Raw genomic sequence first — 24932 nt, forward strand, 5'->3', positions numbered from 1 at the left:
CAGCATTCAAGTCAAGTTCCAGACAAATCCCTTGGATGTAATACATATAAACCACACACAACAAAGCCCAATGGCAATATTCTCACCTTAGTGTGAAGTTTGGCGATCTGCTTTTCATCAACATTGGGGTGTTTGTAGACTCTGCTCTTGTAGCGAAACTGTGACAAAAGAAAACACATGATGAAACAGGACAAAAATATACCACAATCCAGCAGATTCACAGTAGAGTTCAGATGTGAAGGGCAGTATCACATGCTCATGTTGAATGCCCCGGAGGAGGAAATAAAATGCCAACAAAAACACAAGCTGTCACATCTTTACGTAATATATGAGGAGGACATGCTTAACTGTTCTTCATAACAGCATTTTTGTCTTTGCAACTGTTTGCACCATAATATCAGCTTCAGTGAGTTTCTTCCCAAGTAATTTATTAGACAATGCAAAAATGAGGACTATTGCAAAAGATAATTTGCAATTTGGATATTATTGCATAAGATCATCAACGCATGAAAAAGGGATGTGCAATATTTATGCAAGTTTAAAAAACACATGATGATTGATGGTGGTTAAATACCTTTCTATGTCCAATGTCAATTTTTGTCATGTTTTGGTACAAGCTGTGTCTTAGGGTAAATGTTGAAGGAGGGTGGGTTGGGGAGAGATCTGTGTTGTATGTATTGACTGTCCTCATGTCTAATGCGCCACCAGAAGAACCAGAAGACATTTCCCCCATGGGGACAATAAAGACACTACCACTGCTACTACTACATTAAAATTGTATCGGGTCCAGATAAAACGGCCTCAAGGGCCGAAAACAGCCCTCGAGCCATCATACGTACTTCCGCCAAAGGACTGGCTCCACTATTTGATCGCAACTTGCATCATTTGGAATGTGGATATTACTGTGTGCTATCTATTTTTGTCTGGTGGGGGTAATTGCACTGTGTGCTATCTACTTTTGTATGGTAGGGGCTAGGGCCCTAAATTTACTTTTTTTCACCACCAGCCAAAATAAGATGTTAGTCTTAGTCAAAGACACACTCACTAATGGGTCAAAGCGGCTAGTAAGTTGGTCCTTTCTACCAGCCAAACTGAAATTAAACCAGCATTTGGGCGGTTGGCTGGTGTTAGTTTAGAGCCCTGGTAGGGGCCATCATAGGCTACTGTACCTCCAGGGAGGGCACCCCTTTGCTGATGGGCTGCGGGTACTCGCGCAGCAGCCTCTCCTCGTCCAGGAACTTGCCGTCGCGGCCGTTGCTGGCGGGCTGGAAGAGGCCGTAGTTCAGCACGTCCTTCAGGCTCTGGCTCAGCGTGCACAGGATCCGTTGCTTGGCAACCCACACCGTGGCATCGGGGTTGAACCTCATGCATTTCTGTCAACAGGACAGGGAGGAGGGGGTGTGGTGTGGTGGGGTGTGGTGGGGTGGGATGGGGTTGTGGTGGGGAGAGAAAAAGGGGGGGGGGGGTGAGGAGGGTGGTGGGTGAAGTCGGGGGAGGTGGGGAAGGTGGATGAGGATGGAGTGACAGAGAGAGAGAGACAGATAAAGAGATGGAGGGAGGAGAGGATAGGGGAGTTGGAATGGACATAGGGACGGGGGAGGGGAGGGGTTGGATGGAGAGAGGGATGGGGGAGATGGAAGGAAGGAGAAGGGGGTAAAGAGGGTTGGTTGGAGAGACGGAGGGAGAGAAAAAAGGGGGAGAGAAAGGAGATGACGGGATGGAGAAGGGGGTAAAGAGGGTTGGATGGAGAGAGGGAGAGAGGGAGAGAGAGAGAGAGGGAGAGAGAGGGTTGGATGGAGAGAGGGAGAGAGAGAGGTGGTTACATTGGTTTGGCTTGGCTTGGCAGAGTGTGGGGTTGGCAGGGTTCCACCGGCCTGGTACACCTTTAGCAGCTCCCCTCTAATGAAACCCTTACTGTGGGCAGCAGCGCGGCAGGCTCTCCACAGACACAGACACAGACACACAGCAACACACAAAGACACAGACACAGACACAAACACAAACACAGACTCAGACTCAGACACAGACAGAGCAACAGACACAGACACAGCAAAAGACATAGACATAGACACAGACACAGACAGAGCAACAGACACAGATACAGACACAGACACAGACACAAACACAGCCTCAAATACAGCAACAGACATAGATACAGCAACAGACACAGACACAGCCACAGACACAGACATAGACACAGACACAGACGCAGAAACAGACACAGACACAGACACAGACACAGACGCAGGCACAGGCACAGACGCAGACGCAGACACAGACAGACACAGCCACAGTCACAGACATAGCCACAGACACAGACATAGCCACAGACAGACACAGACACAGACACAGACACAGACACAGACGCAGAAACAGACACAGACACAGACACAGACGCAGGCACAGGCACAGACGCAGACGCAGACACAGACAGACACAGCCACAGTCACAGACATAGCCACAGACACAGACATAGCCACAGACAGACACAGACACAGACACAAACAGACACACACACAGACACAGACACAGACACAGACAGAGACATAGCCATAGCCACAGACAGACACAGACACAGACACAGACACTGACAGAGCAACAGACACAGAAACAGACACAGGCACAGACAGAGCAACAGGCACAGACACAGCCACAGAAACAGACACAGGCACAGACAGCAACAGACACAGACACAGACACAGGGCAACAGACACAGACACAAACACAGCCTCAGATACAGATACAGATACAGCCACAGCCACAGCCACAGGCGCAGGCACAGACGCAGACACAGACACAGACACAGACACAAACAGAGCAACAGACACAGACACAAACACAGCCTCAGATGCAGCAACAGACATAGCCACAGTCACAGTCACAGTCACAGCCACAGCCACAGACATAGCCACAGACACAGACGCAGACACAGACACAGACACAGACACAGACACACTTACTCAGCACCAGATAAACAGCCGCACAATTACTCTATAGTCCACTGTGTGTTTTTTTTTTGTGTGTCTTGTTTTTTGTGTGTTTTCGCTACATTTCTCTCAAAGCCCCACTAGCCAAGCTCCATTGACCTAATGCCTTCTCTGCAGAACACAAGATTACAAACAAAACACACACACACACACACACATGCGCGCACGCACGCACACACACACACACACACACACACACACACACACACATGCGCGCACAGGCGCAAACACTCGCGCACAGGCGCTCACACACACACACACACACACACACACACACACACACACACACACATGCGCGCACAGGCGCAAACACTCGCGCACAGGCGCTCACACACACACACACACACACACACACACACACACACACACACACACACACACACACACACACACACACACACACACACACACACACACACACACACACACACACACACACACACACACACACACACACGTGTGCTGTGGGTAGTGCCACATAATAGAGGATTAAGGCTGCATAGAGCGAGCGCCCAGCACTGCACTGCACAGCTGACGATAGTGGAGTTCTGTTGCTCTGCAGGCTCAGTGTGAATGTGTGAGAAATGTGTGTGAAAAAAATAAAAACCCCAATAACTATCACAGCCACTGAGCTCTGCCAGGCTTAATCCCATGGTTGGCTGTGTGAGTGAGTTGAGAGGGACAGAGAAAGAGAGAGGGAGAGAGAGAGGGATAGAGAGAGAAAGGGAGAGGAAGGTAAAAGGGGGAGACAAAGAGAAAGAGAAAGAGAGATATACCGAGAGAGAATATAGAGAGGAGGGAGAGAGAAAGAAAGAGGGAGGAGAGAGAGAGGGAGGAAAGGGGAAAACAGAAGGGTGGAGGGGCTGAACAGATGTCTGGCATTTCAGTAGAGCGCAGGAATATGCTCCTTCACACTCTCTCTCTCTCTCTCTCTCTCCCTCTCTCTCTCTCTCTCTCTCTCTCTCTCTCTCAGACACTTTTTATGTCTCCAGTGTTTCCCATACATTGAGGAAACTATGGCGGCCCGCCATAGTTTAAATTTGGCCGCCATAGTTTACGAAAATGTAAAAAAAAAAAAAAAAAAAAAAAATTTTTTTTTTCTTTTTTTTTTTTTTAAACGATATCCGTTTTTGTTAAAACCGATTTGAATTACGATTTTGAATTTCCTTCGCATTTTCCTCCTGGAGTAAATACATCCTACAGACTCTGTATTGGTTAGATAAGTAGTCCCACGGTAACAGGGGAAAGCATTAGGAAGTGACCGTAAGGGTATTACAGTTGATTCATGTGTGCACACATGTAGCCTAACATCGGGTGAGTAACAGAACATGTGCGCAACGATGCGTTATGACACGCCGATATGCGAGGATCTTCGTCCAAATCGCTAGTCGCATGCATCATCGCTAACTGCGTTTACATCGCGTGCCGCGTGTAAAGGAAATGTTTGTTGTTGACATGTATGGAATTCACTTCAATTTGTGCTGTTTCTTGCTTCAGTTGTGGACAAAACGATTGGCCAAACTCACAATAGAAAGCCTTTGCTGTGCTACTGCCCCAGAGAGCTGAAAAAAAAACCTTCATAGAAGAAGTCACTCTTAACAGGGGTGTTAACCAATCCAATGAGTTCTCTCATTGCTCTCTCTCTCTCTCTCTCTCTCTCTCTCTCTCTCTCTCTCTCTCTCTCTCTCTCTCTCTTTTAGAAATAGGGCCTATGTGCCTTTTATATACCAAATGTTTATCATTTTGAAATTGTTTCAGTTGTTTATGACTTGTGTATGACTGAAATTATCTCTGCATACTATCAGTGCTGCATTGCTTTGTAAAGATAGGCTATTCAACACACTTTAAAAACACACTGAAAAGATACGGCCATAGTAGCCTACTAAAAACATTTTGTTCATAATAATGGTGATTAATAAATGGTGGTCTTAAATTTTCATACTGACATCCTTAAATTTGACTTGGTAGGTCACGGCAGACCATCAACTTCAAAAGTAGATCTTGGTTAAAAAAAAGGTTGGGCACCCCTGCTATAGAGAGAACCACAAGTGCTTGAAAGACAGGGATCAAAAGCCTAGTCAAGTTGTTGTAGTTAACTTGGGTTTGGGAGCAACATAAAAAAACCTTCAGAGAAGGGACAGTTGGGATGAGTTTACAAACACTCCCTAGGCTTTGTTTTACAGTTGTAATGAGTTTGGTGACAGACATGACACAGCAGAGGAGACATCGGGCTGCATATAGAAATTAATGTGTAATGAATGTGAATATAGACATTAATGTGTAATATGTTGTTCAGCCCTTTTAATGGAGGATTTTGGAAAAAACTGGCCCTGTGACCAGCACCCCTCATGAAGAATGTGTACGCCTACAGATATGTGTGGGGGAAAAGGCATAGCCTACCCTCTAAGACCCTTTTTGTCTATGCGTTAACAATTTCACAGTGCTCTTAAATTCTTATCTCTGCTCCTATTTTGTTCTATTATTGTTTCCCAGACCCCTGCATGAGGGACGAATGAAACTGTGTTGTAAACAGAAATTATTCACTGTACTGCATTTTTTGACAATGACAATGTACTACTATTATACAAGTCATGGGTAAAATCTTATGTAGCCTTAATTCTCAAAATATAAATGGTTGAAATATAGGCCCAGGCCTACAGTTTCTCCATGCGCCAATGTCATACTGTAGTCATTGTTTTGCCGTTTTGCATTTCCGCTGCAAGAATCCAAACACCTCCAGCCCCTCAGCCCCCCCCCCCCCCCCAAAAGGCCCGCGTGAGAACTACATCACCACCCCCCCCCCCCCCCCCCCCGGACAAAATAAACCCCCATAGTTTCCAAAATTTCTGTGGGAAACACTGGTCTCTCAGTCTGTCCATCTCCCTTTCTCTTTTCTCTTCCTCTGCAAATATGTGTGTGTGTGTGTGTGTGTGTGTGTGTGTGTGTGTGTGTGTGTGTGTGTGTGTGTGTGTGTGTGTGTGTGTGTGTGTGTGTGTGTGTGTGTAGCTACTGCATGCAAACTTGAGTTTTCTTGCAAATGAGTATGTGTTTATGTTTGAAAGTGTGTGCATGCGTGTGTGCATGCACATGTACAGTGTGTGTGTGTGTGTGTGTGTGTGTGTGTGTGTGTGTGTGTGTGTGTGTGTGTGTGTGTGTGTGTGTGTGTGTGTGTGTGTGTGTGTGTGTGTGTGTGCGTGTGTGCGTGTGTGCGTGTGTGCGTGTGTGTGTGCGTGTGTGAGAGAGAGAGAGTTTGTACATGTGTGCGTGTGCGTGCGTGTGTGTGTGTGTGTGTGTGTGTGTGTGTGTGTGTGTGTGTGTGTGTGTGTGTGTGTGTGTGTGTGTGTGTGTGCGCGCATGCATGTGCATGTGCGTGTGTGTGTGTGTGTGTGTGTGTGTGTGTGTGTGTGCGCGCGTAGTAAACGTGTTGGAGATACTACTCTGTGCAGCTTGTCTAAACCATAAGCGGTCAGAGAGACTGCCGAGACGAGACGAGACGAGGTGATGGCTATTCACGGAGCCTACGGCGTCTCTGCACAAGGTGACATTTCCACAGTTTTTCTGCACTGTACCGCCATTACTGTCTAATGAACAAAACATAATTGGCTGCGGTCAAAGGCCAGATGCAATAGCCTGCACTCACCATATCACGTATCCAAACGCTTTAATTATGTGGCTGCATGCGTTGGCCTTTGGAACTGAAAACGATTGCTTTTGATGGGAATGTTAAAGTGTGTAATGTGTGCATGGTTGTTTTTAGTCAGTGACTCCACCAGTGGTGGACAAAGCAAAAGTAAAAGTAAGATAAAGATGTTTCTTTCCAAAACAGGTGACTTATCTGAGTAAAAAGTAGACCAATGTACATGTCTTACGCTAAACTGATTCTGCACAGGTTGGGTTGAGTTTGTGGTGGGTCCTAGTTAGGTTTTTATTGTTTTTCAGTAATAACAAAGTCTATCTCAATAGGAAGGTAAAATGGAGTAAACGGTGTAACAGCTATGTAATATCATGTGCTACTGTTGTAATTACACCACTGGCAGTGCTTTTACTTTTACTTTGTCCACCACTGGACTCCACTCAGCACTACTGTACACTGGTCACTTGTTCAATCGCCGGTCTGTCGGTGGCAAGCCGCTTTGCTTTTTGGAGTGTTTCCACGCATCCTGGGTCTGCTGTCTTTCTTTTCCCGAATGTAATAGGCCTACTAACTTGCTATATGTAGCCTATTACAAAGCGTGGTTGTTTCAGCAGCATACTGTACTACACTACCAGATTACAACACTGACTGGCCTATATGTAGAATGTAATTTATGGTCGTTACTGCATCTTTTTTTTTTTTCAAACGTCATATTTTGGTGGAGGAGTGTAACTGTGACTCCAGAAGAGTTATCATACAAAAAGGTTAAGCTTAACTCCATACATGACCTTTTAAAAAAAGTATAAGCAGACTTCGCCTTTGCCACCTTGAGTGGAGCGGCGTTCTCGTCCAGCCCATGGACTATAAACTATGGTTCTTCCCACAGCCCTAAAGCCTCTCTACCAAGCGTAAGCCCACAGATGTAAACAACCATGATGCTTTCTTATTCAATGCAATAAATCACCCTTATCTTTTATTAGCATGTAAACAGGGAGCGGCACTCATTCAATTAGCTCATTCAAATGCCTCTGCTAGTGCACCATTTTATAATCAGTCCTCCCTCCACAGATTTTGGGTGTTGGTTGGTGCTGTTCGTCAGTGATAAATAGCTGCAATAGGCAAACACTCTCATTGTGCATTCATGTGGTCTTCCAAAGTAGATATTATCTAGTTGTAAAGTGGTATTTACCAACGCGTTACTTTCATGTGCTTTTATGTTGTTGTTTACAAATTAAAAATGGCGGACCAGAGTGAGACCAGAGTGAGACTCTGGCGGACAGAGCAAGCAAATTAATTAGGAAGTCAAAAGGTAAAAATGCTGAATACTTTCTGACACTGACATTTACCATGACACTGTCTTAACATACTGAAGGCTGTTTTTTTAGTATTTCCACTTAGCAGCTGCCACGGTGAGAGCATTCTGGAAAATACCAGAAGCGGTCGCGTTCATGTGTGCTTCGAATGTCGCCGTTTGGTATGTACGATAATTACAAGACCACATGAATGCACAATCAGAAGACACTATGGAGAAACACTGAGAAGGAGGAATGATGCACTACATGGTATGCAATAGATATTAGGATGCATCAAAAGCCCGAAAGCTCGAAAATGAAAACCTTGCTAAAGGAAGGCTCTAAAACACAGGCACAGGATATCTCAAATCTGGGAAAGTGGAAGGGAACTGGAGCGTTCTTCCAAATGATTCTCTTTACTAGTTTTGAGCAAAACACACTTTTCACTGATTTGGCTAAGAAATGCCCATTCACAGCCAATCAAATTTTCAAGCTTATTGTGCTGCCCTTTAAAATTGATCAAATTTGCCAAGATTTTACAAAGAAGCTGTGATAGCACAAAGGAACAATAGTCCTACTGCAAAAGCAGAGCAGGATTTTCAAAACTTGGAGCGTTTGATGCACTCTTAGACATGTGGGGAAACTGTTGGAGACATGAGGGAGAAATATGACCAACACTATGGCAGCATTTACATGTTTAATCTTCTCATACATGCAGAAAGAGAGGGAGATAGGGGCTCCCAACAGCCCTTTGTTTATCTAATAACCTGCTGCTCGGCTGTGCCTAATCCTGTCTGATTAAACAATAACAGCAATAGTCGCGCTGGTGTTTTGGAGCGATGTGGCTTGATAGAGTAGCTAAATAATAGCAATAGCAACAGCAGTGCAGCAGTTATTTGGTAACACTGTTCTTGTCTGAGTAAGCAACAGTAGCAAGTGCAGGACTTTCATTTGGTAACGTTATGGAAATGATTTTAAAAAAAAAAGAGATTGCAATAGCCATACTGTTATTCTTTTTTATTTTTTGAAGTATTTTTTTTGGCCTTTATTATTACAGGACAGTGTGAGAGTAGACAGGAAATGGTTGGGAGAGAGAGAGATGGGGCAGGACCAGGAAATGACCCCGGCAAGACTCGAACCGGGGTCCCCGTGGGCAATGGAAGCCAGAATGTGGGAAGCTTAGCGCGCTGCGCCACAGCGCCCCCCGACTCCCCCGAGCCATACTGTTACTCATCTTGTTGATTGTTAACTCACTGACTTTCCTACCTAATCCTGTCTCATTAAAACACAACAGCAATAGAAGTGCTTTTATTTGTTTATTGTAAACAACAATATCGAGCGCAGGACTCTTACTTGGTATCATTATGGAAATAATACATGTGAAAAGAGATCAAAACACTGTGACTGCAATAGCTGTACTACTGTGATCCATCTTGGTGACTGTGAACTCATGCAGGAATTAAGAGATATAGTTGTCCTTGCGGTCAACACACATTTCGCATGCCTCGCATAATCCCTCACTGTACTGTATGCAGAGGAGGGAACACACTACATAAATTATTGAGCTGCAGTGCTTTTCCCTCCTGTGGGCGTTAATATTTACTGCAGGCTCTCATATGGTCCCTGAGTAACCGCAGAAATACACCAGCGGCGATGCGATTCAAGCGACAGAGTGTAGCAGCAAGCGATACAAGCGATTGAGGAGACAAGAGTATGTCCGTACAGGCAGAAGGCAAAGCATTCAAGCATTCCCATTGGCTGTGGCCACTGACCTCTATACAGTCATTGGCTGTCGCGGCTTGTCGCCGAACCGCGTCATAGAAAGTTGAAAAGATTTCAACTTCAAATTGTCGCGCTCGTCGCGCAAATCGCTCTAGTCTCCAGAATCGCTTTTGTCTCTCGACTCAATACAAAGTCAATTACTTCCGTCGCTCGACTCGCTCAGATCGCCGCTGGTGTATTTCTGCGGTAAGATGCAGCTCAAACTAAAAAAATAAACATTGTGAAAAATAAGTTTATCTTCACACATGCTCACTACATAGGCTGTGAACGGATATTTCATTCACCACATTAACTACATATAATGTGGTGCACTGTAAAAAAAAAAAATTGAAGGTTCCTCAAAGAAATCTCAGCGGGTGTGTTGGGGAACCCAAAGGTTCTCTGAAGAACATACAGGATCTTTGATGAGTCTATGATTCTCTAAGGCCTTGGTCTCCAAAAAAAGGCCAGAGGGCCAAATACGGCCCGGGCATGGCAAACATTTGGCCAGCCAGTCAGAACGAATGAAAACATAAATGTGTGTGATTTTCGATCATTCAGTGGGTCATATCTCTCCAAAGCATTCACAGTCTGTATACTGTATTGTTAATATAGGCAACAGATTTTAATTTTCAACATTGCCAATTGGTGTGCCTTGCCTTCAGATTTTTGTCATTGGAAAAAAGGTGTGACTTGGCTCAAAAAAGGTTGAAAACCACTGCTGGCCTAGCAATTGAGGAGTGGACATAACCACGCACACAGAACTGCCAACTGCTTCCAATTAGTTTAATCTGACTCAGAAAAAATTGCCATCGGCATCCAACACGCTTTAGTCTGACTGAGAAAATTGCCAACTGCACCCAATTCGTTTAGTTGCATGAAGACAACTCACGGTGAGCAAACACTGGATATGCTACACTAGGATATGCTAATGTACTTGTTTTCTCCATAGGGGGGGGGTTCCTTCTTGTTTTCTGCATAGGGGGGGTTCCTTCTACTCTCACTGGCCAGCGGGTGGTTTACTGGCAGATAGAATTAGAATGCTCTCATCTCCACAGGTTTGTTTGAAGTCCTGTTGAATTCTGTTGACATTAAAAGACTGATGCCAGCGTGCGTGTGTGGCGTGCACACCAGATATCCGAGAGCTGTCTGTCTGTCTGTTGGTGGCACCAGCCAACGGATTGTTATTATGCATCGTGACGGGAAAACAACATAACCTGTGGATAATAAGCAAGCACGTGTCTGTTTCCCTTTTGGCTGCCAATCACAGTTTGAAACTGAAAAGACAATCATTTGAAATGTAAACGTGTGTCTATCTGTGTGACTTGAGGAAGAAGAAGGAGAAGAGGAGGAGGAGGAAGAAGAAGAATAAGAAGAAGATAACGAAGAAGAAGAAGAAGAAGAAGAAGAAGAAGAAGAAGAAGAAGAAGAAGAAGAAGAAGAAGAAGAAGAATGTGAAAAGAAAGCTTAGGTGATTCTTCATTAGGTGCATCCTCGTGCCTTTCACAGTGTATCTGTTTTTCAGGTTGATAAATCACCTATTTCATCTTAACTGCATTATTTTTTGGGGTGCAATAATAACTGATACATGTGGTGAAGGGCCGATGGTCTGGTGTTGTCCTCTCCATTTGTTGGCAGGGCCAGTTCTAGTGAATTTGGTGCCCTAGGTGAACAACACCTCATTCCTTTTCCTGTGTTTACAAATTGCCATCTGTAAATACATAGAAAGATCTTTTGAGAATTGAGTTCATGCATTGACGAAGTTAAGCACCCAGTGTAAAATATAAGAAGGCAAGGTGTTGAGCGCGCTTCCTGATCTTTCTACCTGTTGAATTGAAAACGCAGCTCCACCAAACAAAATGATGTACGACGAGTTCGACAAACTTACAGAAGCAAGAGCAATGACGTTCACCTTTTCGGAGTCTGATTCCAAAAAGATACTGTTCCCTCCAGTTGAGTTTTCCCAAGAAGCAAGAATGGACACATATCCTACGGTGTTGGAGCAGCTCTGCAAAAAGGAAACAAGATCTTTGCTTCATGGATCGGTACTATCCCAATACTACCGCATGAGTAGGATACCAAGAGGCCTACGAATCTACAAGAAACCAACACTTGGACGGGACAACGCCGAGTTCTGCAAGAAGTGGTGCGAAATTCTGAACAAGTGCTCGCTGGATTTGATGTTGCTGGTGATCAAGAATGAGAATGAAGAATTGGAGAAGTCGCGAGCGGACATAGACGCCCTGCGTAAAGAAATGACCGAACTGATGCCAACTGAGAAACTCAAAAACACTGTTGAGGACTGCGAGAAAAAGATTGCAGCATACAAACGGGAATTGGAGCAATACAAGATGAAGAAATACCGCCGAGATGCAATGGACTATCGTGATAACAGAGTGTATCCATGGCTGTCAGGCAGTGGGCCTTCGCAATGGAAAGGACGGAAGCCAAGATCCACCGATGAACGTGGATTTACAAGCGCGTCCTCCTCTGAGGGCTTCAGCAGCACTGACACGGAATCAAATACGCCACATTTTTTACGCGAGAGGAAGAAGTTTACCCCGCAACCTGCCATTCAACAAACTCAACAAACCCGAACCACGAGAGGAAGAGGAGGAAGAGGAGGAAAACGCGGAGGGGCAAAAGACGGCCCCGCGGAATAAGCTCCTCGGATGAATCGAATGTGATCAACATTTCCAGCCAAGCATTAAGCAGTGACCAGCGCAAAACTCTCTCACGGGGTCTATCGTTTGTTCCCACGAAGAGAGCGGATTCATTCACAACTAAGGTAGAATTGTTCAAGTTTTTCAGAACAATACGATTAAAGGCATATTATGTGAAAGATGCTGTAAGTTCTGGACACTGTCTTAATGGCACAAGCCAGGCACAAACTGTCTCATTGAAGAAGACATTCAGACCAAAAAGTACATTCACACCACTAATCAATAATTCATCTGTGGACACTTTTTGTCGCTTGGTAGAGACGGATGTAATGGACATATGTGCTCAAAGTGAAAAGAAGTCTTTTATTCCCAATCTTCTAGAGTCTGAAAGAAAAGCACTGAGGGAATTAATGCAAAATGAGGACATTGTCATACGCCAAGCGGATAAAGGCGGAGCGGTGGTCGTTCAGAATAAAATTGATTACATAAAAGAAATAGAGCGACAATTGGGAGACACTGACGTCTATGCACCGCTACAGTCTGATCCCACTCACAAGTACAGTAATGAAATCAAAACTGTTCTCAAACAGGGTTTACAAGATCAACAGATCAGTGACACTGAGTTCAAGTTTTTATTGCAAGCAAATCCCATTAGACCAGTCATGTACACACTACCAAAAATCCACAAGAACTTGTTGAACCCTCCGGGACGTCCAATTGTCTCGGGAATTGGTTCACTCACCGAACCATTGTCTCAATTTGTGGACTCCCACATTAAAGACTTGGTTTATGGTTTACCCTCTTACCTCAAAGATACGATGGACTTTTTGAAAAAACTGAGTGTCTGTCATGTGGACACTAATGATTTGCTTTGCACAATGGACGTGTCGAGTCTTTATCCTAGTATACCGCACAAAGATGGCTTGGAAGCTATGGAGTATTATTTAAAAAAGAGGATGGTACATGATCCCTCTACTGATTTTTTGTTAACCCTTACCAATGAAATCCTGACAAAAAATTATTTTAGATTTCAGGACAAATATTATTTGCAGCAACGGGGTTCAGCCATGGGTTCGCCAATGGCGCCTAATTATGCAAATTTATTTATGGGAAAATTTGAGTTGGACTTTGTGTATAATAATAATCCTTATTCTAAGTTTCTGAAACAATACTGGCGTTATATTGATGATTTATGTTTTATTTGGTGCGGTAATACTGAAGACTTGAAAAACTTCCACACGTACATGAACTCAAAGATGCCTTCCATTAAATTCACGTTGGAGTACAGTGCTGACCAGATTTCCTTCTTGGATGTGATGATACAAAAAGTGGGGACAGTCTTACACACAGAGTTATACAAAAAGGAGACTGATAGAAATACATTTTTACATTTCAGCAGTTACCATTCTCCTGTTTTGAAGAGAAGCCTCCCATTTTCCCAATTGACCAGAGTGAAGCACATCTGCGACTCTGATGTCACGTTTGAGTCTCATGCGGAAGACTTGTGTGATGGATTCAGGAAGAGGGGGTATGGTGAGAAATTACTGAGAACACATTTGGATAAGGTGCGCCAGGTCAATAGATCGGATTTACTAGTACCCAAGCGTAAAACGGAGCACGAAGGGTTAGCCATGGTCTCCACATTTTCTCCTATATCATCCTCTGTGAAACGTATAGTCAACAAACATTGGCATATACTAAAGACTGATCCACAAATTGCAAGCGCTTTTACGCACCCACCCAAACACTTTTATAAGAGAACTTCCAATTTCCGAAATCTCTTGGTAAAATCTGATCTACCCATTCCCAAACCACGACACTTTTTATCGCGGATCCCTAATGGCAATTTCCCCTGTCACAACTGTGTACATTGCTACGCGATGCTGAAAAGCGACACATTCACGCACCACAGTACAGGGAAAATGTACGCTGTAAAGGGCAGGATAACGTGTAACACGACACACATAGTTTACCTGCTTAAATGTCCATGCAATCTATATTACGGGGGGAAAACTAAACGTCTATTAAAGACGAGGATCTGCGAACATAAGTCGTCTATACGCAACTGTGACAAGAAATCATCAGTGGCCAGACACTTCAACCAGTTAAAACACAATACAACAGACTTAAAATATATGGGAATTGAAGTTGTGGAGACACCACGCAGGGGTGGGGATAGGGACAATTTACTTTTGAAAAGGGAGGCTTACTGGATACACACTCTGGATACTCTCATCCCAAGAGGGATGAATGAAGAAATTATTCTGTCTTGCTTTTTGTAACATATTTCTGTGATGTGGGCTACATGTTTCTGTCTCTCTTAGCTCTCTTTTCTGAAAGTGATGTTCCAATTTGTAAATACTTTTTTTTTTGGTTGGGGTTTGAAACCCTCTTTTGAAGACTGAGACACTAAGACATGGACATTGAAAGATTTTTCTATTTGAATTTTTGTTTTGTTTTGATTGCTAGAACGTGCGTAATTGTTGTTAAGTTAGAATGATGGGTATCCATTGCGTCTCCCTCTAGTGGTGCGCTTTGGGTACCTGCACTGGGCTTTTTTGGAGACACCTGCGGTGGCATTTTGGGTAACCAAGTTTATTTAAGTCACACCTACTGGGGTCAAAGGCGAAATCGCCATTTCACACTGAAGAAGGGTGTAAGCCCGAAACGTCTGTGAGGCGATTAAAATTGAAAAAAGAAATCTGATGAGTGCTTCTTTATTTACTTTCTTTTGACATCTGTAAATACAGCCTTGTACATCTGATCGAGCACAGATGATGTAGTACCTAAATATATTGAATGCCCATGAAAAATCATTGTCGATGTAAAGTGTAAATATTTCATTTCGCATGACGTTCTAATTCTGTGGGGCTACAAATTTGGCGCCCTAGGCGATCGCCTTGTCTGCCTATGCCTAGCGCCAGTCCTGTTTCCTGGTCTCCATCAGGGAGGGAGCGGTGATGTGCAGGCACTGGTAAGCCAGAGAGAGTAGAGAGAGAGAGGTTCCATTGGCCCATTGTTTCCGGGTTCTATTATTGCAAGGGGGAGGGGGGTGAAATCCCCCTTTAGGCAGACCTAGGCAGACCTAGGGACTGTTCTATTCAATGCTAGGAGTATTATGACACGCCCCTTTAGGCAGACCGGAACCTGGTCACGTTAGGTGCCCATAGCAACCTATTACAATGGCATATCTCTATATACTTAAAGAATCTCTGGTTAAGCCTTCCCCTTCATTAAGCTGCGCTTGGAGCCACCTGAGGGATGGGATGGGGGAAGCCTTTTCCCTTGGAGCCACCTGAGGGATGGCATGGGGGAAGCCTTTTCCCCAGAGACAGCAAGCAGCCATCCATACATCACATACACACACGCACGCACGCACACACACACACACACACACACACACACACACACACACACACACACACACACACACACACACACACACACACACACACACACACACACACACACACACACACACAGCAAGCAGCCATCCATACATCACCACACACAGACGCACACGCACACGCGCACGCACGCACGCACGCGCACACACACACACACACACACACACACACACACACACACACACACACACACACACACACACACACACACACTCACACACACATACACACACACACACACACACAGCACCGATGTGTCACCCACTCAACTGCAGCCATCGAAACAGCTTAATCCCTGAGTGTGACAGGCTAACGGCGACGACAGCGGCGGGGGCGGGGGGGTAGGGATGATGGGGGAGCAGGGGATGCCCTTATGTTTTAATCATGGAGCTAAATCAGAGGTGTGTGTGTGTGGGCACAGCACAGTGGTGGACGGAGAGGGTGGAGGGAGGGTGGAGGGAGGCCTAACAATGCACCTGGCTTAATGAGCTGAACTGAGGACCTGTCCTTGTGGGGGGGGAAGAGAGAGAGAGAGAGAGGCGGGGAGAGAGAGAGAGAGAGAGAGAGAGAGAGAGAGAGAGAGATAGAGAGATAGAGAGAGAGAGGGGGGGGAGAGAGAGACAGGGGAGAGAGGGAGAGAGAGAGGAGGGGGGAGAGAGAGGGAGAGAGGGGGATAGAGAGAGAGAGAGAGGGGGGGGTGAGAGAGAGAGAGAGAGAGAGAGAGAGAGAGAGAGAGAGAGAGAGAGAGAGGGAGAGAGAGGGAGAGAGAGATAGAGAGAGAGGGGGGAGAGAGAGAGAGAGAGAGCAGGACGGATGACAGGTGCAAGCCAGTAACAGCAGTACTTGACCCTTCTGTGTGTATGTACTGTAGTCTACGTCAACAGATTACAAGAAGTGTTGCACCGATACCATTTTTACTACTCTGTACTAATTTTACTAATCTGAAATTTATTTACAGTATATAAATTAAGTATATAAAAATACCCCCCCCCCCCCCCAAAAAAAAGGGGGGGCTGTAATTTTATATACTTAATTATTAATTATTATTTTAGCAATTTTTAACTATGCCTCTTTCGGGCCATCCTCTCCTTCTCCACCACCTCTGCTCTTTTACCACCAGCACTGGTAGCCCTCTTTTCCCTCAGCCAAATTTGCCTGTCATTGGTGTTTTATCCCTACTTCCAGCCCCTCTGACATTTGCACATTACCTCTCGTCTACCTCTCCAAATTTCACATCATCCCTTAACATTTCCACCTCAGTCTCTGTTTCCTATTTTGCAGAGTGTAGGCCTACTTCACGGTTTGCACTGCACTGAGGGTGGAGATCTTCATTGATGTGTGGATAAAGGGTCAATGATACATAATCCCATAGGAAACAATGGTAGACTATTTAGCATATTTATGACATGGTTATCATTTTTGGGGTGTGTCTTAGTTTTTGCATACAGTCAATGCATGCTGCAAGTTTTGGGGCCCCAATCACTTGAGGTGAAAGCTGTTGAAAAGATGAGTAACTCCATAGGAAACACAGTTTTTTATGTAATGTAGGCTAGCCTACATTAAAAAGTGACATTCAATCACAATCATTTGGGCTGGGCCTGGTTGGTCATATGTGGTCAAAGCATGCGGTAATGTCTGGGGAATAAACCATGATTTTGCAAAATGTGACAATTTCTCTCGAATATCCAACATGAAAGTTGATTCTATGTTCGGCCCCTTCACTGGAGTGAATTTGAGAAACTGGCCCTCGCTGACTGTTAATTCAATACCCCTGATGTAGGCTATAATTTACACAGCGTGGCCTACAGTCTGCTGACAATGACGAGAGAGTTGATGTGGATGTGTGTGCGTGCGCGCGCGCGCGCGTGTGTGTGCGCGTGCGTGCGTGCGTGCGTGCGTGCGTGCGTGCGTGCGTGCGTGCATCTTACTGTCTGCTGCAGGTCTGGGATGATGACGCGGATGACGAGCGTGTTGATGTGTATGTCCTCCATGCGGCTGGGTGTGTGTGTGCGTGCGTGCGTGCGTGCGTGCGTGCGTGCGTGCGTGCATCTTACTGTCTGCTGCAGGTCTGGGATGATGACGCGGATGACGAGCGTGTTGATGTGTATGTCCTCCATGCGGCTGGGTGGCCTCTCGGCGGTGGCTCTTATGGTCTCGTAGATGGTCTCCTCGCGGGAGCTGCCGGAGTCGGATTCCTCGGAGTAGTCTGAAAAGCTCTGGGCCATCTCATCCTCACTGGACGTGGGGCTCCGGGGCATAGTCGGCCGGCCACTCCGATAACCCTGAGGACAAGAGGACGGAGGAGTCAATCAATCAATCAATCAACCAATCAATACAATCAAAACAATCAAATGGTCTATCCATCCATCCATCCATCTATTTGTCTCAAAATAACAGACAAAATATGTTACATAATATCAGGAGCATCATCACCTGACCACTCTAATAAGCCTGCACAATCAATCAATGAATCAATCAATCAATCAATGAATCAATCAATCAATCAATCAATCAATCAATCAATCAACGAATCAATCAATCAATCAATCAATCAATCAATCAGCTCTGATAGCTCTGTACAGAAGAAACATGATTGTTACAATTTTCTAGCTTGGGAATTGACAGATCCACCAATTGATCAACCAATAAATCAATCAACCAATCAATCAATCTTAAAACAATCAAGATATATACAACATAAGTTATATACAGTCGTTGCATTACCAAAAAATATTCAGTTACTGTGTAGTACTTGTACTTTGATCAAACATGTGACCATCCCAGGTTCAGACAAACCCAAAAACGCCACAAAAAATCTTGCCCTACCAAACATCATTTAGAACGTCATAACAGTTCCTGAAGTGTGTGTTCAAGGGATTTAATCAATACTGGTTGAGCCGGAGAACAGAATTAGGTCAATCAGAAAACAACCTTATCTTGACCTGACCACAAGTTATTTTGAAGTCCTTTGGGTTTATCTGACTGTCAGAGAGAATGGAAGATATGGGAAAGGTGAAAGGTCAAAGTTTATGAATCCCTGAATCACTCACTCAAATCACGCTGTTTTTTCCAATCCAGTATCAAGATGGGAGAGAACAATACAGATGGCAGTATCCAGAGAGTAAATCGCACATTACCCTTGGGAAGAGACAGTGTGGCTAAAACTCAAGCCTGGCAGCTGATGCCGTGGTTCAATTCAGCTTTCGCGTGCGTCATTCGTGGTATTTTTTCCCCCTTTCAAGTGTCTGCTCCTAAGATGTGGTGCTTCAAACCCTGTTGTAAACAATCTGCACCGGAGATAGGCATAATCTGACATTTTGCAGTAATCCCTACTTCCCTGCAATAGGTGTGTGTCTATAGACACAGAGCCTGACAGGACCATGTTGGTAGTGATGTACTGTATAGCAGGTACTGAAGCTGTAGTGACAAAAAAATAAAATTAAAATAAAATATGCCAAGTCATTTCACGGAAGGGTAACACTACAGATACAAAAAGGAAATCAGTGAAGAAAAAAGGGCCTCATTGTTTTTGCAAACAAGGTTGTATACAGCAGGGGTTCCCAAATTTTACCATGACAAGGCCCCCCATACAACAGTAGATTCCAGCCAAGGCCCCCCATTACATGGGTGGTGTCACAACTTTTTCTTAGGTATGTGAGTCAGTGCCCCACTCGGAAATATAGAAAAAGATGCACTAGTTTATCATGCAGTTCTAACAAGAGGCTGCAGGACCCTGGACAGCTCCTAGTCCAGACCTAGCCTGATTATCATAGACGCTCAAATCTCTTCGAGACTTGGTCTAACCAAGAGCACAACAATTAACATTTCCCAAATGACATGTTTGACCCGCCTCCCTTAGTTTGCTTATGGTTGTCTGCTTCCCGAAAAAGTGAAAGGAGTTCCCGCATTTTCGGGAACTCAGAAAGGACTTGCATTGCTCTTGACCTGACTAGTTGCAACGCTGAAGGTGTTGCGTCACTAGGAGGGCGTGGCCTGGCTAGTCCAGACCAACTCTAGGCCCAATCCTAAACAAAGTAGAATGACAGCCCTACAACACCACCTTGGCAAACGTTCCATACCTGTTGGTATAATAACTATTCCCCTTGTCCAAGCTCACTGACTGACGTCTGTCCATCTAAAATGTACAGAAATACCTAGGGTGAGCAATACCAAAGGTGAGCGAGAAGATAATTATAAGGAGAATGAGACTTGCAGGACATTGCCAAAGGCACCCAGAACTGCCAGCCAGCAAACAGGTGCTATGGGAACCATCACATGGGTGCCGGTTAAGAGGACGTCCCACACTAACATACTGTATGTGGGACATACTTAAAGGTACACTGTGCAGGAAAAGGTACTGCAACTATGCTGCGCATTGAAACTGGGCTACCTATTGCCAAATTTGATCTTTATATGAAAGTTTAAGTAAAAAACAAATATTTTCTAGTATGGTCTCAGTACAGTCATTTTTGCTGCTAAAAATGGCTATTTTTGGAAATTCAAAATGGCGGACCATGGAGAAGATCCCCCTTTTCATGTATGAAAAGTGCAATTTTTCCAGTCATAATGAATACTTAGAATTTGATGCTGGTGGTAAGTATTCATGAAAAGGGTAACATTAGTGAACGGGCAGCATGAATTCTGGAAATAAACAACAAAAAATCTCACACAGTGTCCCTTGAAGAAGGTCGCAGGAGCCCAGAGTAACAGCGAACTGAAAAGATGTATGGAGAATCGGGACGACTAGAACCAACGATGGAAGGCTCGTCTGAGGACGACCTAGAGAATGGTGACTCAGTTTTGGATAACCCCTCTCCTTGAGCCCTGGAGAAAAAAATATGCTTGTCTTTCCATCGGTTGACCAACCATCAGTGACATACATGTAGTAGCTTGATTGTTGTACCAAGCTCATACCGTAGATCAAGCTTGAGCAAGCAAACCAAACTGACTGATTTGAACTCATTGGAGCATCACAGGTAGTAGGGAAAGGCCCATATTTGTTAGCCTGATTATCATCGGCTTTCAAATCTCTTCGAGACTTGGTTTGACCAAGAGCATAACAATTAACATTTCCCAAACAGCATGGTGAACCCGCCTCCCTTGCTAATGGTTGTATGCTTCCCGAAAAAAATACGAGGAGTTCCCGATTTTTCGGGAGCTCAGAAACAATATTTGTAATGCTCTTGGCCTGACTAGAAGCAATGCTGAAGGTGTTGCGTCACTAGGAGGGCACGGCCTGGCTACATATTTGTAGCTGAGCACTATGTAACTGTGCATGTGTTCAGTCCTAGTGACAGAGACAAGTGGGACCGTTTCAGTCTGTCTGGGTGGACCTGAAGGCTTGTCCTCGTTTATCTGCGCTACCATTTATCATGTGAGGAAGATTCTGCTTCACGCTAGTCTTGCTCACACATCGCCACCCTCCTCTCTCGTGACGTGTGTCTGTGCGTGTGTGTGCACAGTGTGTGTGTGTGTGCGTGCGTGTGTACGTGTGTGTGTTTGTGTGTGTGTGCGTGCACGTGTGTGTGTGTGTGTGCGTGTACGTGTGTGTGTGTGCATGCGTGCGTGCGTGTGCGTGTGTGTGCGCGTGCGTGTGTGCATGCGTGTGTGTGCACATGTGTGCGTGTGTGTATGTGTGTGTGCATGTGTGTGGAAACATTACAGAGACGAGATGACCTCAAAAAAGCGTTCCCATGAGCCCCTGGGAGCTGTTGCCTTAATGCTAATGGCTGTGTAATGTGGTGGGATAATAACTTGCCATAGGAGGCGGGCAGGACTGGACTGGGGACCAAATAGGCCCCGGGCACTTTTGGCTTAAAGGGGCCCCTCATAATTAGCGACACAGAACTGACTCAGAACTAAATAGCGGGCATTTCCCGGTGTGCCCCACGCCCTCGTGGGCCCTTATTTTCAGAAATGCAAAAAAAAGGGTTTTTTTTTATTATTTTTACATTTCTGAAAATAGGTGCCCACAAGGGTGTGGGGCCCATGCATCAGCAAATGCCCGCTATTTCAGAAGGCCAGTCCTGCCCTGGAGGGGATTGGAGCCTACAGTATACTGAGGAGGGGAGATGAACCCTCCTCTCATCAAGCCCCCATCTTCTTTGTTTATCTTATCTGTTACATGTTGAATGTTAAATGTTGAATGTTAAATGTTAAATGTTAAATGTTAAAAGTTAATTTGTACTGTATATTGTCCATTGTTACCAGTCCATCACTGTTACCTGTCCTGTCTTGCACTTTATGTCAGTCTGAAAAATGTCAGTTTTGTATATGTCTTGTCCTGGCATGGTATAGAGAGAAAACGTAATTTCATTTTTCCTTGTATGTTTTTGTGCATATGATGAAAGTGACAATAAAAGCTAACTTGACTTGACTTGACTTCAGGCTGTCAAAGGGCGACTCAAGATTCAAGACTCAAGATTTAAGACTCATGATTTAAGGTTCCAGAGATGTATTGACACTGTGAAGAAAAGAATGAAATTATCTGGAGCACAACAATGAGTAGTACTAGATTTAGCTTAACCCCTTAGCGCAGAGCCTATGTTATAACCTTACTGTCACCACAATTGTAATGGCTATGTCCTACTCTGTTACTTAAGTCTCTCAGTACTGTCATAGCAATGCTGTTATGATGTAGTTGAGTATTTTCGGCAAATAGTGAATAGGCCCGCCGTCTAAAGCATGTAGACAGAAATCAGGTTAGGATCAGCAAATAAATAAAAGCTCAGCTTTGTAGTAGTACATCATTTTACATAGCCCTCTTAGCCTCAGATGGGGGAGGGAGAGCTCCTTTGGGGGGAGGGGGGGTGTTCTCATCCTGAAAGAACTATAAGAAACACTGACTGCTACAAGTCAAGTCAAGTCAAGTAGGTTTTATTGTCAATTTCTTTACATGCACTGGTCATACAAAGAATTTGAAATTACATTTCTTGCTTTCCCATACAGACATAGACTAATCTAGGTAAGGACATAGACAGTATAGACATAGACAGTACTTATACATGGACTTAAGACAGTATGGACATAGACAGTACAATGACACTCATACGGAATGTCCATGTTTTCACAATGCCTCTGTCTACTGTGGCTGCACTAGAGTTTAGACCATGGTCCGGGGCCGCTGACAGCTTTGGCTGGGCATCTGAGAGGGCCCCAAAACCCAATAAATACAAAGGAATGAGGATCCAATTCTGGGCCCCCTCCCCCCTTGGGCCCAGGACAAGTGACCCCTTTGTCCCTCCCCCTGTCAGCTTCCCTGCCATGGGCCAACAGGAAATAGATCGTCTGCACTTCCTGAGGGAGTTGAGTTGGGGCTCTGGGGCACACTGCACACATGCCACGCCAACCCAGTGCATTCCAACTCATTACGCATCAGGCCAGGCCTGCAGCGCCAACAGAAGGGTGGAAGGCCACAGAGCACACACACACACGACAGAGAACACACACGCCACAGAGAACACACACACACCACAGAGTACACACACACCACAGAGTACACACACAACACGACCAACACAGACAGGGAAGCCGACAAGGGGAGAGGGCACAGAGTACAGTACACACACACACGACCAACACACACACAACACGACCAAGCCGACAAGGGGGAGAAGGCACAGAGTACAGTACACACACACACGACCAACACACACACAGGGAAGCTGACAAGGGGGAGGGGGCACAGAGTACACACAGATGACCAACTACACACACAGGGAACAGTGTGGCCAGATTCGGTTTCCCGCCCAATTGCCTGCTTAGGATATGCGGTCTGCGGGTAAAAATGGCATTTAGCAACAACAACAACAAAAAACGCCCAATTTTTGCCCATAGAAATCATTAGAATTGGGTGGGATTAAGTGCTTCCAGGCGGGTTTTGAGCATTTTTTGAGCTGGAAATCAGCAGTCTCATCTGGCAACCCTGACAGGGAAGCCGACAAGGGGGAGAGAGAGAGGTCAGATGAATTGAGTGGTGGTGGGGGGGGGTTCAGTTGTCAGCGGCCCTGCACAAACAAATATGGATCTTCTGCATCATGATATTTTCGCAATGGCTCAAATGAAGGAGGATGTATTGTGCCTAACATAGTCTACCTTTTGGCTGTATAGACAAAAGACAAAATAGTTGTTTCAACTCGATATTATGAAACTCTATATTGTTTGAGAGCAATATTCATATCACAATATTAATTTGATATATTGCACAGCCCTAGTGTTAGAGTAGTGCCCATGTGCAACAGGCATGTTTGGGCCTAATCATGAGATCAGACTCAGTGGTGAGGCGACAGACTGCAGGCGAGAGAGTTCGAGATCCAGAGGGAATATCTTGGACTCGATAAGGCATATGTTGACATGGAAACAGGGGTGTGTGTGTGTGGGGGGAGGGTTGCGGAAACAACAAAAAAGCATTACATTGACCTCCCAGGAGCCTCGCAGATGATGAAACGATGAACAAATGCTCACATGAAAACGCAGGAGTGACCCATTCTATAATTATACATAGGCCCTATGTGTACAGCAGCCCCTCCTCACATGCTGCTATACATGGGTTCTACATTTTTGTTTTCTCCTGACTGCGTGAAATTAGCTGCACACAACCCAACCTCTGATTGTTGGGAACCGCTGTCGGTCAAAAAATCAGCTCCCGTGGCTGCCTGCCAGTGTCTTGCCCCTCCTCACAACACCGTGTTTACAACAACACCGTGTTAACAAACAAACAAATAAAACCATCTATAATACTACTCTGAACTTCCCCTTTTCACTATGAAGCTGTTTGCTGCTGAAACCACAAAATACAATCTGATTGCACACAGACAGTATGTTTGTTTTTAATGAATGTAGACTATGCAATGAGCTTTTTTTTATAGCAAATACATGTACTACATAATGCTCATGGGAAATGCAAATGCAGGCAAGAGCACGTATTGAAAAGTTCATGAGCACACCACAGGGTCTTTTAATCAAAGCAGATTTGCTGAATGCCTCTCATTAATGAAAGAGCAATAAAATCATATGCATTGACAAATACACATGAAGCACAATAATGCTGTCTGTCAAAACTCTGGACACCACTGTAAGACTTGATTCGGCCAGACGTCTGCTTGAATGGGCAAGATAATGTGTTGTCTGGTTCAATAGGTACGGTAAGCAACTACCCTACGTGTAAATATCGAAGGAGACCGTCCAAG

The 24932-nt window shown here is 44.9% G+C and overlaps 1 protein-coding gene across 1 annotated transcript in view; it reads right to left on the reverse strand.

Annotated features, from left to right (window-relative positions):
* LOC134438328 (SH3 and multiple ankyrin repeat domains protein 2-like) overlaps positions 1–17740 on the reverse strand; it is a 258811-nt gene extending 241071 nt beyond the window's left edge. Inside the window, exons 1-3 of the mRNA XM_063187875.1 lie at positions 17673–17740; positions 1170–1373; positions 87–158 (exon numbers count right to left, since the gene is read on the reverse strand). Of these exons, the coding sequence (XP_063043945.1) occupies positions 87–158; positions 1170–1373; positions 17673–17735 (339 nt within the window). The 5' untranslated portion in view covers positions 17736–17740. The remainder of the gene's footprint in view (positions 1–86; positions 159–1169; positions 1374–17672) is intronic.
* Positions 17741–24932: the final 7192 nt, after the last annotated feature.

The sequence above is a fragment of the Engraulis encrasicolus genome, chromosome 22 (assembly GCF_034702125.1).
Source record: "Engraulis encrasicolus isolate BLACKSEA-1 chromosome 22, IST_EnEncr_1.0, whole genome shotgun sequence".
NCBI lineage: Eukaryota > Metazoa > Chordata > Actinopteri > Clupeiformes > Engraulidae > Engraulis > Engraulis encrasicolus.